General features: G+C 41.6%; 1 protein-coding gene across 1 annotated transcript in view; it reads right to left on the bottom strand.

The window, feature by feature from the left end:
* The window catches only part of col11a1a (collagen, type XI, alpha 1a), a 74224-nt gene that overhangs the window by 43268 nt on the left and 16245 nt on the right, over positions 1–14711 (bottom strand). The window contains exons 5-22 of the mRNA XM_068582226.1: positions 14562–14687; positions 13083–13175; positions 11703–11798; positions 9496–9777; positions 8201–8266; positions 7889–7930; positions 7701–7763; positions 6376–6450; positions 6151–6234; positions 4919–4975; positions 3630–3683; positions 3473–3526; positions 2640–2693; positions 2424–2477; positions 1361–1414; positions 886–930; positions 630–683; positions 490–534 (exon numbers count right to left, since the gene is read on the bottom strand). Coding sequence (XP_068438327.1) covers positions 490–534; positions 630–683; positions 886–930; positions 1361–1414; positions 2424–2477; positions 2640–2693; positions 3473–3526; positions 3630–3683; positions 4919–4975; positions 6151–6234; positions 6376–6450; positions 7701–7763; positions 7889–7930; positions 8201–8266; positions 9496–9777; positions 11703–11798; positions 13083–13175; positions 14562–14687 — 1398 coding nt within the window. The remainder of the gene's footprint in view (positions 1–489; positions 535–629; positions 684–885; positions 931–1360; positions 1415–2423; positions 2478–2639; positions 2694–3472; positions 3527–3629; positions 3684–4918; positions 4976–6150; positions 6235–6375; positions 6451–7700; positions 7764–7888; positions 7931–8200; positions 8267–9495; positions 9778–11702; positions 11799–13082; positions 13176–14561; positions 14688–14711) is intronic.

The following is a 14711-nucleotide window of genomic DNA, read 5'->3' on the forward strand; positions in this document are numbered from 1 at the left end:
CAGGTTGGTTCCATCCAACCTTCTGCCGATCAACAGAATAAACTCCTACAGCATGCAAACAAGCTTCATTTTAACTGCGCTCAGTCCATTCATAACCTGCAGAAGATAAGACTGTTCTGAATAACTAATTACACAAAACATAATAGGTGAAATTGCAATATGTATGGTGAGTACTGTGTGTGGTCATGTACAGATAATGTAAACAGGGTGGGGAGTAGCACAGACATCGTAGCGCTGTACCTGCCACAACCACACGTCATCAAGCTGTTTCTACTCATTCCACAAGTTACTTGATTCAATCGTTATAGTTTGAAGAAGTGCTTCGGTGCACCTTCTCCCACGAACCGGTCACTTTTACCCATGTTGTAACAGCCTATCCTAGACAGTGCAGCGTTATAGAAACAGTAGTGTACAGCTCAGACCACCTCCTAAAGCTCTGCAGCCTGAGCAGCTGAACATCAGTCAGTTTAGTAGGAGGAAGTTTCATACCATGTTTCCTTTGGAACCATGAGGCCCGTCGACCCCAGCAACACCCTGCGAAGGACAAGTCAGAAAAGACCCATGTTACCATGTGATTTCCTACAGAGACTAGGATCAGCGATACGGGTACTACAGGTAGTGGTACGTACAGGAGCTCCAGGGGGTCCAGGAGAACCACGAGGTCCCAGCAAACCACGAGGACCCTATGAAGAATGAGAAGCAATGATTCATATCCGATGCTCAGAACAATAGTGAAGCGTTTTCAGGGCAATCGTGTCCTCTAGTGGACACGTTTGACAAACAGAGATCTCTTGCAACGCAAGACTTAGAGAGATCTTGTTGCAACATGTTGGAATTCCTTATGTTTGGGATATCCTGATGAAACCAAAGCAACAGCAGTCTTACACTCTCGCCAGCTAATCCTCGGGGCCCGATCTCTCCATCCTCGCCCTGAGGAAAGAAAAATACATAAATCAGAATAACCAGAGGGCTTCTGTGTTTTATTCTCTGGAATTTCAAGAAATACAATCTGAGATCAACACTGGCATCTTGTGTTGAAACATTAACTGTCTATCACCACCAACAGGCTCTAGAAAGCCTGTATTAGAATGGGCTTCATCTCAAACCAACCAAACATTGTTGAATGTAGGAACCGCCTGAGGGAGGAGGTGGAGGGCAGGCAGAGTGGGGTAGTTAGTTTCATAGGGAGGAAAGGTTAAACACAAACCCGCCTCCTTCCCAGCTGATAAGTTTACGCCCAGCTGACGCTGCCTGAGGGCCGAGTTGACGGACCACCTCTGATGTAACTGAATGTGAGTTGTTCACCTCACTTGAGTGCAATATTTTCTTTAGGGTCTTGGTTAAAAGAGGAAGTACTTACTCTCTGTCCATCCTCTCCAGAGGCACCTGTGGGTCCCATTGGCCCGATTTCCCCCTGAGACAGAAGAGAACAGAAAGAAATGCAGATTCAGGACAATTCATCCTTTTATTGACCTTAATGTTTCACTCTTGGTTCCAGACAATCTGAACCAATCAGCTTCAGGCTTGTGACCGGTGTGATGCATACTTCTGACTGTTATGCTGTTTTTATTTTTGATAACTCTTATTATGCTGTATTTAATTCTGTATTTATACATTTCAATTATAGTCCTGGGACAATTAATTGTTGCTTTGCACATTCTTGTACAGCGCTTTATTGTTTTTGCTTTATTATGATGTTTTTATGATGTCCTCCCTAATGTAAAGAGGCATCTAAAACATATGATTTAGAATAACCAGTAGAGTTCATCAGGCTGTTACAGTTCATGATAAAATGAAACACTTCCATTTGCTTATCCTCCACAATGAGTTCTGCTTCCACGTCTACTTTATCAACTGCGGCTCATTGTGGAATACATCAAAGATGGCTACCTGGCTTTACTACAGAGCTGCCATTACATTTTTCTATGTCAGTCTTAATAATGCAGGTACATTACTGGAATGAAACAAATGAAAACGTCTTGTTCAATTATTTCCCCCCAAGACGTTGCAGTTATTCTCTCATCGCACAAATTCATGCAAGTCACTCAACGTGATCTCTGGCCGGGGACCGCAGCCAAATATATTTCATCCCAAGCAGTCGCCATCTAAAAGATAACCCTTCAGTAAATGGTAATCCGAGAAGACAAATCCCCAATAAGTGAAGGATTTTGTTTTAATGCACTCTTTTCTCGTAAGCTTAAAAACATGTAGAGGAGTTGTTTCTCAGGCGAAACACTGCCCTGTTGTTCGTGAGGATTCCTTCAACATCTGGTTCATTGGTATTCTCAGTGGACAAATCTCTGAAGGTTTCAACTTCAGTCACATTTGCAACAGAAAAGCTGATTTTGAGACTATCAAAACTGTAATTCTTTAAATTAGATTTTGACAAATTGAACTGCTGACAGTTAGCATACTGTACTCACCCTGTGTCCCTTTTCACCAGGCAGCCCGGGCAGACCATCGAAGCCTCTGTCACCCTGTGTACAACCACAGCACAGGATGTCACCACAACATCAGCACGCATCCAAGTTATTATGGGCTGCACTATCCTCGTAGCAAAGCGTCGGGAAAATAATACTCCATTTATCCTTTGTACTTAGTCACAGAAACACGCAAAGTTGTGTGATGGCCTCTGGTACCTTAGAGCCTGGCTCTCCGGGCATTCCACGGGACCCGTCAGCGCCACCACGGCCCTTGGGAAAATAAAGCATATACATAAATACAAAAGACAAAACACCCTTAATATTCTCGAAAATCCAGGTATGTTTAAGATAATTAGAAGTTGCTTTGTTGCATTATTGTGTTATTTGTTTTGCCTTGTCCAGGTGGTTTGTTGGATGGTGCAAAGTCTTGCCGGCAATAAGAAAAGAAATATACAAACATCCTAAAATAACTACTGAAAAGAATACTAAACACTAAAAAAATAAAGAAATCTGAAATATATTTATTCTTATCATACTTCTGTCGCAGTGATATGTTGCATTGGACTGCTGCCTTGGTTTACAGGAAAAAGAGTCCACTAGATGGGTAGATTACATATGAACACAAAGTGATTCTTTTATCATATTTTGTGCCATTGAAAACAGCTAAAAGCTCACAATTGACCAATGAATCAAGCTTATTACAAATTTGGTTATGACTGGTCCATGTTTATTCATAATCACTTAGGTCAAGATGTTGTGCCCTGCAGAGTGACTGCACCCTGACACTAATTGTGTCCCTTATCCATAGCCAGTTTGAACATTTTGGCATTTTCAGACAGATTTACTGCCTGGCCATTGATCCGAGGATTGGAGGCAGCGCAGGCCTTTAAGCACATATTAAGCAATTGTTTGTTGGTCTGGAAATAAGCCTCTCAGCATTTGAGCAGTGACCACAAGTACAAACAGTCACACACAACACACACACACACACACAGACATGTGAGCACACACACACGGTGAGAGTGGATCAGGTCATGGAGTTCACTCACCCTCTTGCCAGCTTTGCCAACTTGTCCTGGAGGCCCTTGGATGCCACGGGGACCCTGTACAGACACACAAGGACCACTTAGAGACAAAGGACTCATAACCTGCAAGGTGGTGAAGAATATTTTATCCGCATTATGATCATCATCACGTCACGCTCACCTGAGGACCATGGTCTCCACCTTCACCTTTCTGTCCGACAGCACCAGGTAGACCCTGAGGAGAGAACACAAAGCAAACATAAATATGTGTGACGCATGAGGCTTGCTATATGAGAGAGTGAAACAAAAGTAGTGTAAAGTAAACAGCAGATGGCGATGTTGAGCTCAATATGTACATTATGTTTGTGTGTTCCTCTGAAGAAAAAAGAATCCACACACTCTTGTTACAACAGATGCATGCTTCCCACTTAGCTCATACCTGGAAAGTGAGGACAGTCAAAGACAATAAGATCCTTTGAAATTCTTAGCACGACTCTATGGCAAGTTATATTTAATAATGGACTGTCCATTTGGATGGTAAAGGCTTGTTTTGAGCAAATGGATTTTGTAATCTGCTCTAACAATCACATACTATGATCCCGATAGCGTTTATGTTTAATAAGCATTCGTGCACATTAACACAACTGAGTGTTTTTTTTTTGCTCGATGCTCAAAATGCACTGCTCGATTGCTGGTCAAGGCAAAGAGATTCGGGGCATATACTGTAATCTGTCTGCAGGTAAAGCTGGTAATTTGGCGATTGCAGAAAGACATTTTAAAAATAGCTTGAATGTCTTAAAAGCTGGGTTTTAATCAATCGAGAGAGGAAACATTTTAAACAGGTACAGAAGCAGATACAAGCCACACATTCCTTACATCATCCACTGCTCTTTGTATCTGCTTATTGCAATATCATTTCTGATCATTATGTTTGGCATTCGTCCTGAGAAGAGCAGATTAAACAGAGGGTAACTCTTTGTGTTGTTCGTAGGGCCTTCTCCTGCAGATAAATAGTGCATCGTGTATCAACAAGCCCAGGAGGAAGGAGGAGGGGGAGGACCAGCAGCAGAAAATGAAATATTCTTGGCAACTGGTAGCACAGGACAGTCAGGCAGTGTGGCCACTGAGCCACTAACCGCTGATGCAACAATATTTCGAAACAAGCAACCAGGTTTCTGGTCTCTTCCAATTAGTTTGACCTGAACACACTCGGATGATTTTTGTCAGACAATGCCGAGAGCATTGAAAACGCTGTCAAGAGCATTGCATTCCAAAGCTGTTCCTTAGAAATCGGGGAAATACCTTTAGCATCAAGCTTTGAGTAAGTGTCATAGTACTGATCCGAAAAGGACGTAACTTGAGTTATCTAGAATTATCATATGCACGTGTGATAGGAAGAATAATAAAAAAGAGCAGGAAATCACAGAAAGTGAATTGCCCAATTCCGAAAACACAAAAAAAGAGACTCACCAATGGCCCTGATCTTCCTGTCAACCCCATTGGCCCTGAGGGTCCCCTCATAGCCAGCTGCAGGGCAGAAACACAGGCAAGAACAAGGTTCAATTCCACTTCATGATATCCATTCAAATTGTGTCCTGTACATCTGTTGTTGAGGAAGAAAATCTACATTCTGTTCATAGAGAATATATTAAGTCTGTATTTTATACACATTCATTGTTTTCATCGAATGTCAATGTCCTCTTTTCTCTTTCATGCTATATATATTATTCAAATGCATGTTTCTTCTTGTATGTCCATGTCCCACGCTCAATGCAGTCGGTGTTTTCTTCATCAACTTTTTGTATCACACCTTGTATTGTACACACCACAGCAGTGACATGGAGCCTCAGTATTTAACCCATCGTAGTGCGAGGAGCTGTGGGCAGCGATACAGCACCTGTCAGCTACCGGTCCACACTCCATACGTGTATGGGGACTTGAACAGACAACCCTCATGTTCCCGAGCCAAAGCCCCACAGACTGAGCTACGTTCCCCAGACAAGTGTTAGACACATGTTATTGTTTTGTGTATATTGTTTATGACTGAATACAATCAAATCAATACAATGTTCTTCAAAACTTTCTCCATTTAATTTTCAACAGGAGAATTTTATACTGAAACAATATCCTTCTTCTTTTCCTTAATATATCTTTTCACATAAAGTATAAGAATTTGCCACGTTGTATTATATTGTTTATGATGCCTTTTTTTTGTCCATTTCCGTATTGTACACGTTGTGGATCCTTATCCAACTGCTTTCTTATTCACTTGTCTCATAGCACAGCAAACTCAAAGATTTATTTCCACACCTAATCTCTTTGTTCACCGTGGTCTCTGACTGTGTAATTAATGTGGGATATTGTGCAGAACTTCAAAATGCCAAGTTCAGGATTTCTCTTTTCCTCTATCCACCTCTACGACATATACACAGAAAAGATATATTTCTACACCTGTTGGTTCAGCCCACCCGCAGAACCAGAGCCCCTAAAGTATTTTTAACAGTCTCTTCTGTCTGTCCATCTGTTCAAAGTGGTCTTTTTATGTTGTTGCTCTTCAGCCTGCTTGGCATGTCTCCTTTTAGCCAACAAAATGCCCCCACCCACCTCCCCCTCCTGCTTTCTCCCTACAGCTGTGTGTAGGGAGCAGGGTGGGGGTTTGTCGACAGCTTTTTTAGCTTTTTTTAATGACCTTGTCTACTTACTCTAGCCTGAGACAGGATGGCCTGAGCTTGAGCTTCTTGGGCAGAAACCACTGGACCCTTCTCACCATCGCCACCAAAACGGAACTGTTGAACAAACAGACATCAAACATCTTCTTTATCCTTTTCGTCTGCATTATTCAATACACTGGAAATGAGTAAAACTATGGACTGTTATGACAAAAGGTGGCTGATGTGTACTTCTGTTGTGTTATTCTGAGCACTTACTGGCAGCATCAGCATGGTACCAGGGGGTCCTGCCAACCCATCAGCACCAGGCAGACCAGCGCGACCAGGAGGACCCTGCAACACGGAAGAGAAGCCGCCAGATGTATAACGTGTGGAAATGATCAACTTTGTAAGAACAACTGTAATGTGGGGGAACATGTTAAAAGGATAATGCGATAGAGATTTGGATTACTTATTGCTTTGTTGCATCCTCAATGATTATTAAAAAAAAATACAAATCGCATAGCTATTTGTATTCATATAATGTAAATAAATTAGCATATCGGAATATCTAAATTAATAACTAACATGGTTTAAAGCTGCCTACTACTTTATGTTGGCTTTGTCATATGTCCCACATGTGCACTTCTTGTCATTTCCAGGTACTAACGTGTGGGATTTTTAAGAATTTATGATGGTGTTGTACCTGATCCTGAATCCTTTTGGTTGAGACACATAAACTGTGCCACTACACGTACGCTGTTATGGCCATAATTTGGATGGAAAGACACACACGCATGCATGCACACCCACACACCCACACACACACACACACATGAGGGAACACAGCAGTAAATGCTGGTGGTGTGCAGTTTGTTAGTTTGATCAACACGTGCTCTTCCAGCGCACATAGACTCGCCCTGTCCATCTATAAACCACGCTACTGCCTCCAGTCCAAAACAAACATGCTTCTCCATTAATTCTTATGAGCATGTTTGTGTTACGAGTTTGTGGAACAGGGAGTCCAAAGAGCAAATCGTTAAATCATTTAATATAGATACCTCTCGCCGAGGGAAACGCAACAAATGCCATTCCACATCTTCAAGAGGCCATAATAATGTACATGTGATGGGTTGTATCTCACTTGCTTGTCGCATCTATTAGGTCTCACTGTGTTTGGGTAAATATTATGGTAGATATGGAGCTCACGTGTGCCAAAGCCCCTCCACTAGCTGCATTCGTTTCTCCACTGAGGCACTTTGCGGTAGATTACTGTGCGCTAAGTGAGCTTCTCACAGCATGGCCGTTAAAATTGACGTCTACTAGTTAAGGCAAAGTTAGTTCATAAATATTCATGCTAATGTGACTGCTGTTTAAATTACTTTCCACACTGATTTGGAATGATGGGTAACCTGTTCGACAATATTTGAAGATGCTTTGCATGCGTGGCCGAGTCAATGATCTTTCAGTTTTACTTTGATTTGATTTTTGGTGCCTACATTGTACGACTGAACAGCTTAGCTGACTGTACAAACCCACATTATGGTTACAGTCTAAACACATTTAGAAATGTAGCTGGTTTTGGGGCATAAACGAAAACTCACCCTGTCACCGTGATCTCCGGCGGGGCCTGGGGGTCCTTGTAGCCCGGAGGGACCTGGAAGACCCTAAAAAAAAGAAAACTCAGTCAGCACACCACAAGCAGGCAAGCTCAATAAATTCTAACAAAAGTGGCGTATAATCATTCTCAGGTGAGCAACACTGAGTTACATCTCTGTAACAACACACTCACAGCTGGGCCATGGGGTCCTGGTGGTCCTTCAATAAGCATGCCCTTTAAAAAACAAACACATTGTTTCACACCACAACCACTGTCCTGTGCCGCAGCAGGTTGAGGATAAGTCAACAAAGTCGGGGAGGAATTCTCCTGCAGGTTTTGTGTGTTTGACCAGTGCTTTATGAAGGGTCTTAAAAGCAGTACAAATGTAGTCAGGAGTTGCTTTTTAGATCCTTTGCAATCTATAATAATAGTGAGAGAAAAATGTGACAGCTCACTGATTAAATGTAATTATTTGAACAAAAATGGCAAGATTATGTCACTCACCGGCTCAATGACAGCCGGCTCGCCCTTGTCTCCCTTCTGGCCAAAGGTTCCTCCGGCCCCAGCAGCCTGTAGTTACAAAGCAAGAACAGAGGCGTCATGCTTCACACAGCAGCGACAGTCCACAGGGGAATAAGTAGCAATGATGAGCAAGGAGGAGGCCGCTCAACCAGGGAGAAGAATGAGTGTTAGTGCTTAAACAATCACATATCCAGTTGCAACTACTGTAGCTAGAGAGGCGAGGAATCAAGAAAAACAGAAAGTGAGACAACATGATGGAACCAAATCAGCCAAATGTTGGTTGTAATAGACCTCTATGTGCTTGAAATGGAGCAATGCTGTCATTGCATTGCCACCGTGCTGTCATGCAAACCTCACAAAACGCATATATAAAGAGACAGGCATAGATGTAGAGATATCGCCCATTATTGGACAGTTTCACAGAGAAGTTAAGCGTCTTCTTTTCTAATCTTTGTGCGACATCGCAAAGGATGACATCTAAATAAATTGTGGAACACAACTGTATTGAATATGTGGTAGTAAATAAGTTAAGTGTGTATTTATACATGTTTTGAGAATGAAGGGTGGAGAAGTTGTGGGGGAGTCCTTGTCCTCACGTGGTAAAAATACCCACAGGTACACACACAAAAGCATGTTGGATGATGTCCTGACAGTGAGTACATTTAAACAGAACTGGGGCCAAAATGACTAAACACAGAAAGACAAAGTGAAGATGTGAAGCACGTTAAATATTCAGCTGGGACTGGTGGTTGGTTGGGGAGGGCAGAGTTCAAAAGTTTGCGAGGGAAGTGAAAAGAAGCAATAACATCCTGATTACAGTTGTGTGTGAGTGTGTGTGCACGGTGCAGACAGCTGCCTGTGAGTTATGAGCTAATTGCTGAGCATATGTATGGGTGGTGCTGGCTAGACCGACACTGTCTGAATGCTCTGTGCGGAGAAAGATGAAGCTTGAAGAAAGAGGACCAAGATGTGCGAGTGTGAAGAATGTCAGAAGAGGATCTACTAAACTAAAAGGTAACCAGTTTAACCCTTTTCGAGGAAAACACAGGTGCATGCAGTGTCCCTATGATGGCCGTCAGTCGTGAAATCCCTAATCACACGCCAGTGAGACAGCAGCAAGACTCCACACTCAACATGTCAATGACACATTGCCAAGCAACCGACTAGGAAGGCGTGCACCAGAAGACAGAGTGAGTCCATAACACAAACAAGAGACGTTCAACGCGTGCCGTTCATGCTCACACCCGTCGGTCGCCAGGCCGGGGTGTGGTACTTACGGTGCTCTCAGAAACGTCAGTTTCAGCAGCAACCCCGGGCCCCACCTCTCCATCTTCAGTTGCCGAGGGTTGGGGCTGGGCCCTGTCATACTCATCATATGTCCCGTAATCATACACCCTGTTGTCAACCTCGCCCAAGTCATACTCCTTCAGGTCATATTCCTTAAAGTCATATGCTTCCGCACCAGTGTCCAAGTTGTCCACCGTTTCTGGGACAATGGGCTCCGGAGCAATGGGAGTGGCCTCTGTGACATACGCACCAACAACATCGTCCTCCACAGCCTTCCAGGTGTTACACAGGCGAAGAAGGGGGGAGGCAATGGTGAGCAACCAAGGATAAAAGGATGTTAGTTAAAGCAAGTGAGGCAAATAGTCTACTTTTAGATGTTATTCAAGCAAATTGAAAATACGTTCAGCATGATACGCAAAAAACACTATTCTAAAAAACAACGGTAACACCTTATTTATTCAAACAACAAATACAATCTGGAAATATCTTGGCATTATCTGATAATTGATGAGTTGGCAGAATTGTGTTTTAGTAATTTGAATATGTCCAAACCCAAAGGGCTAAATACTCTGTTGTAAATCATGTCACTAATTATACTGGATTACCTATCTGCATTCACAATTCTATACAAATTGTCTGAAACTTTTCCAGGATAGATATGTTACAAATACTGTGCTCTGTTAAATCACACATTCATGAAATACAGTAGTGCAGTAATACACGGTATAATACAAAAGAATAAAGTGTTACCGTAAAGCCTGAATACAATCTAAAGTTTGTTCTTCATGTCAAGACAGACTTGATCTCAGCCCTCCTTTCTTTCTCATCATACTACTGATACAGACAGTAAAAAAAGGCTGAAATAGATGTCTGAAATGAAACAAGCAGTATTGTTTCATGGATATATCATGAATCATCAGATTGCAGCAGCTGTGCAGACATACAGAGTGCAGCAAGAGACGCACAACTAAAATGTACATCAGCAAATACGATAAATAGTTTGAGCAGCCTGCGAGTTCACCCTGGTACACTCTGTATTTGGCACACGTACTGCAACCACAATCACCATTCATTTCAAACTGATCATTGTTTAGCTGTAGCTTTGGAAAGCAACAAAAAAGATGCAATTGCACAGTTATTATTGGCAGCACTCCATCTTGCCAAATTATAAATGTAAAATGACTCACATCCACTTTGTCAGACACTCTGGAAGAAAAAGCACATTCGTAGCTCGCTGCGAGGAGATTTTAGACTTGGTGATCATAGTTCTTTTAGATGTAATTAGCAGAACTAGTGATCAATACCAAGCTCAAGACGTGATGGACAGGGTATATATATATATATATATATATATATATATATATATATATATATATATATATATATATATATATATATGTAGTTTAAAAGGTAATCTCCACTATCATTTACTGAAAGTGGCGTTGGCTAAGCCAGGCTCTGCCTCCATGAACTCCTTTCAATCCTGGATAAGGCTGCAAACCTTGTCATTGCTCCGCTCTTTATGAGGGTAATACAAGCAGACAAGCCAGAGTGGCTGAGCAAACAGCACTATCTCTATCAGAGCACATATTATTGGCTATTGTAATGGTGCACATGTTACTCCACTAAAAAGTCAAAGTGGTTTCTATTAAAAGGGTTGCATGTTTCCTGGGCAAATTTCCTTTTCTAATCATAACATTAACATATTTTACAGTGAGTTTGGCATTTGTTTGTTTCTTATTTCTACCATTCAGAGAACCTCACACTTTAAACAGACAATTGCTTCCAGATGCCTCACATTTTTAAACGAATGGGTTTAATTTAAATCCATTTGCTGAGAACTAACAACATGTGCAGCCGTAGCCAAAAATGTATGACATGACGGAAAGCTACAAATAACCTCCTCGGGGTTCGCTGCATTGTTTCTTAGCCTGCAATGCACCCCTAAGATCCACATGGTTTATTCAGTGGAACAAGTGGGTTGTAGCTTTGAAGCATGAAAAGTAAATTCCCTGTCCATCAATTCCCGCATCACTCCAAAATCTTTGTAAAGTCAAAAGACACACCAATGTATTCGAGTGGTTGTGTCTTTGTCATTTCATACCGGATACTTCCTTGGTCAAAATCATCCTGGCTCGCATTTCCCAAAACACCCAACACGCTTTTACAAGTAGATGAGAATGAAGATGAATATTACCTCATTGGGTCCGCTCGTGGCAAAGGGGGTCTGAGTTTGAGTATCATCTACAGTCTCGTAGTCAAAGTCTGTATTGTAATCTTCTACATTGTTTGGCTGAGTCATGTTGAAAAAAGGAAAGAAATATAAAGCGAGGGTTAACACAAAGGCTCAAACCAGGGGTTATTGGCTGGGGGGTTCTTTCAAGCTGGCTACTTCTACACAAAAGAGGTTAGGGAGCGCTAAGTCTGTCATCACAGATTTTCCCTTCAATGCAGGAAGATCTTGATGGGATTGGGTCTCATCTTTAGATGGACGTTTACCCTAAAATTGCCTCTGTGTCGTGCTGGCGCTGTGGCCTGGTAGCCAGGCGTCTGTCGCTTCTTCTTAGCGGCAAACTTTTTAGCTGCTGATTTTTTGGCACCAAAGAAGTTTAAGGGCCTGGCCTTAGATTTACTGAGGGACTTTCTGGTCATCTTCTTTTTCATGGAGACACTACGTTTCTTTCTCTGGAAGTGGCGGCGACAAAGAACACCAAGACAAACATGGAACATTCAAAAGTGGAAATTATTTAAAGACACAATCCACAACTGTTGAACAAAGTCCTTCCCAACCCAACTGTCCATGCGCTCCACTTCATACTATTAGCCCACGTACAGCAAGTCGTTGGCCTGCATGGTGTGAATTAAAATGTTGACCATTCACGTCAACTACGAGGGCTGCAATCGCTGACAATGTTAGCGATGACTGTGGATTATGTAACAGTTGGGTTGCTGCACAACAATCGAGGACTGGGCCTTTCATGTGACACATAGGAGAGTTTTCAGGCACATATAGGTATCTATCTAGGACAGATACAAAACACACAGGATTTGCTTTTCAGCAACTCTTTACAGCTATTGCAGTAATAATATAGCCAAAGTGCTTCTGCTGCAGTTTCCAAACTGTAAAGTAAAAATGTTGCCGATATCCATCTACATATATATATATATAATGTAAACAATAGTTTTAAAGACATGCTGGAATGCAAAATAACCAAAAAACAATCAAAGCAGATGGCATTTTCCAAGTGAAAGAAGGCAGCAGCCTCTGGAAACAGCTAGAAGGGGAACTGACACACTGAGTATGTTTACATGCACACACTCGGGTCATTATCAGAGAGGTCAGGACACCTAGATTATTTGTCAAGGGGTGAATTAATATTTTGGGCTGAAATATTTCAATCAAAAATATTGTTGTTAAGCTGATAACTCAACGGTACTGTTTTATTGTGTGCACATAAACATATCATTGAGACAGACAACACAAGACAAACTAAGGGATGGAATGCATGACAGACAAAAAGAGACATTATAGGAAACACATCTTTTTTTTTCCGTTTCTTTTCCTTTTTTCATTTACCTGTGGTTCAGAATACTCATCGGTTGGAATGGTGTCTGTGGCTCCCTCAGAGTAATCATAGAACTGAGAGTAATCTAAATCATCAGTAGCATACTGGAAAGGTTGGTAGAGAGAGAGAGAGAGAGAGAGAGAGAGAGAGAGAGAGAGAGAGAGAGAGAGAGAGAGAGAGAGAGAGAGAGAGAGAGAGAGAGAGAGGAACGAAGAGAGGTCTTAGTGTTAGCATTAGTGCTCTTTGAGCAGGACGATGATACAGGTACTTATCATCATGGTCATGCTACATGTTTAAAGTTAATGACAAGGTGTAATGCTATAATGACTTAGAGTATATCATGTATAACATATTATGAGTTAGCAAAACATTTAGATAATCAAAGCCAAGTGTTACTAAATTAGATAATGGTTTGAATATGGTGAACAAAGAAGTAAAAAATCGTGAAACTAGCCATGTGCGCCTTCAAACATGTAAGCAGATGGGATGTTTAAAAGCTCGTAAAACACAGGAAAACAACAGTGAAAACCTCAAAGACTAAAAAATACCAGCTGCATTTTAGGGATTCGTAATGGAACTTTCTCTCTGCAAGGGTGTAAATTGTACACTTAAAGATGTTTAAATTCAGCAAGATTAAAGTGTCTGAGTGATGTAGTCCTCATGCAGTTTCTTAACGAGGACAGAATAATGAAACTATACAATAAAATAATACTAAATTGCACGGGAACTTCCAACTTCTAGTCATGAAGGTGTACCACTTCATGCTGCAACTTGGTAGTGAGGCTGGAACATGATAGCATGCATAACTGCATTAAAAAGATGGGCCATGGTATTTGGCAGAATATGTGTTTTCCAATTTTCAAATGAACTAAACATAGATGGATCTCTGTGGTTAAGCTGGCATTGACTTAGGCTCAGACTCTACATTGCTCTGCTATAGCTGGGAAGTGTCCATGATTATTTCACCGTACCCTTTGAGATCATCTTTATGATTAATGGGCAAATATAAAAGAAGGGTTAGCTAGTTACACACATTCCAATGTGTCCTTGGAGCCTGTTTGTTCTTGTTTCCAACTCTTATCCTTATAAGAATTATAAGTAAACAATGTTGGTTAATAGGCGTTTATAAATAGCAGAAAAAGATTACAGAAACAGAATAGGGAGTCCTATGAGTTGCTTTCATTATTTTCCAAAACCTAATAAATAACTTGCCAAAATACTACAGCAATATATGTTTTAACATTAATCGGTTACATTGACTAATTAACTAAGAACTAAACCCCTTTTGAAATCCATAATGAGGTCACTAAGGCTCCAAATTGAGACTAAATATCATCATGTGTGACAGTCATCAGCAGGCCATGGATACGGGCAATAAGCAATACACAGGTTAAAGTGAAGCGCTTCAATGTTTCCTGTTAAAAAACAGAAAGGAATCAGGGCCCTCCACTGACGTATCGAGTCTCCCCCACCCTCCCTGGTTGGCTGACCTCTTCCTCTGGCTCCTGGGCCTGCAGAGAATCCCTGTGGGGGGTGTCACAGTCTGGGCTGTAATGTTCACAGTAGTCGTATGCCGCTTTGGGATCAGCCACAATCAGGAGTTGCTGGATGTCACCCTGCAGAAAACAGAAAAAGAAACT

This window comes from Clinocottus analis, unplaced genomic scaffold (assembly GCF_023055335.1).
Source record: "Clinocottus analis isolate CAN_PGR_092001 unplaced genomic scaffold, fCliAna1.0.p SCAF_18, whole genome shotgun sequence".
Taxonomy (NCBI): domain Eukaryota; kingdom Metazoa; phylum Chordata; class Actinopteri; order Perciformes; family Cottidae; genus Clinocottus; species Clinocottus analis.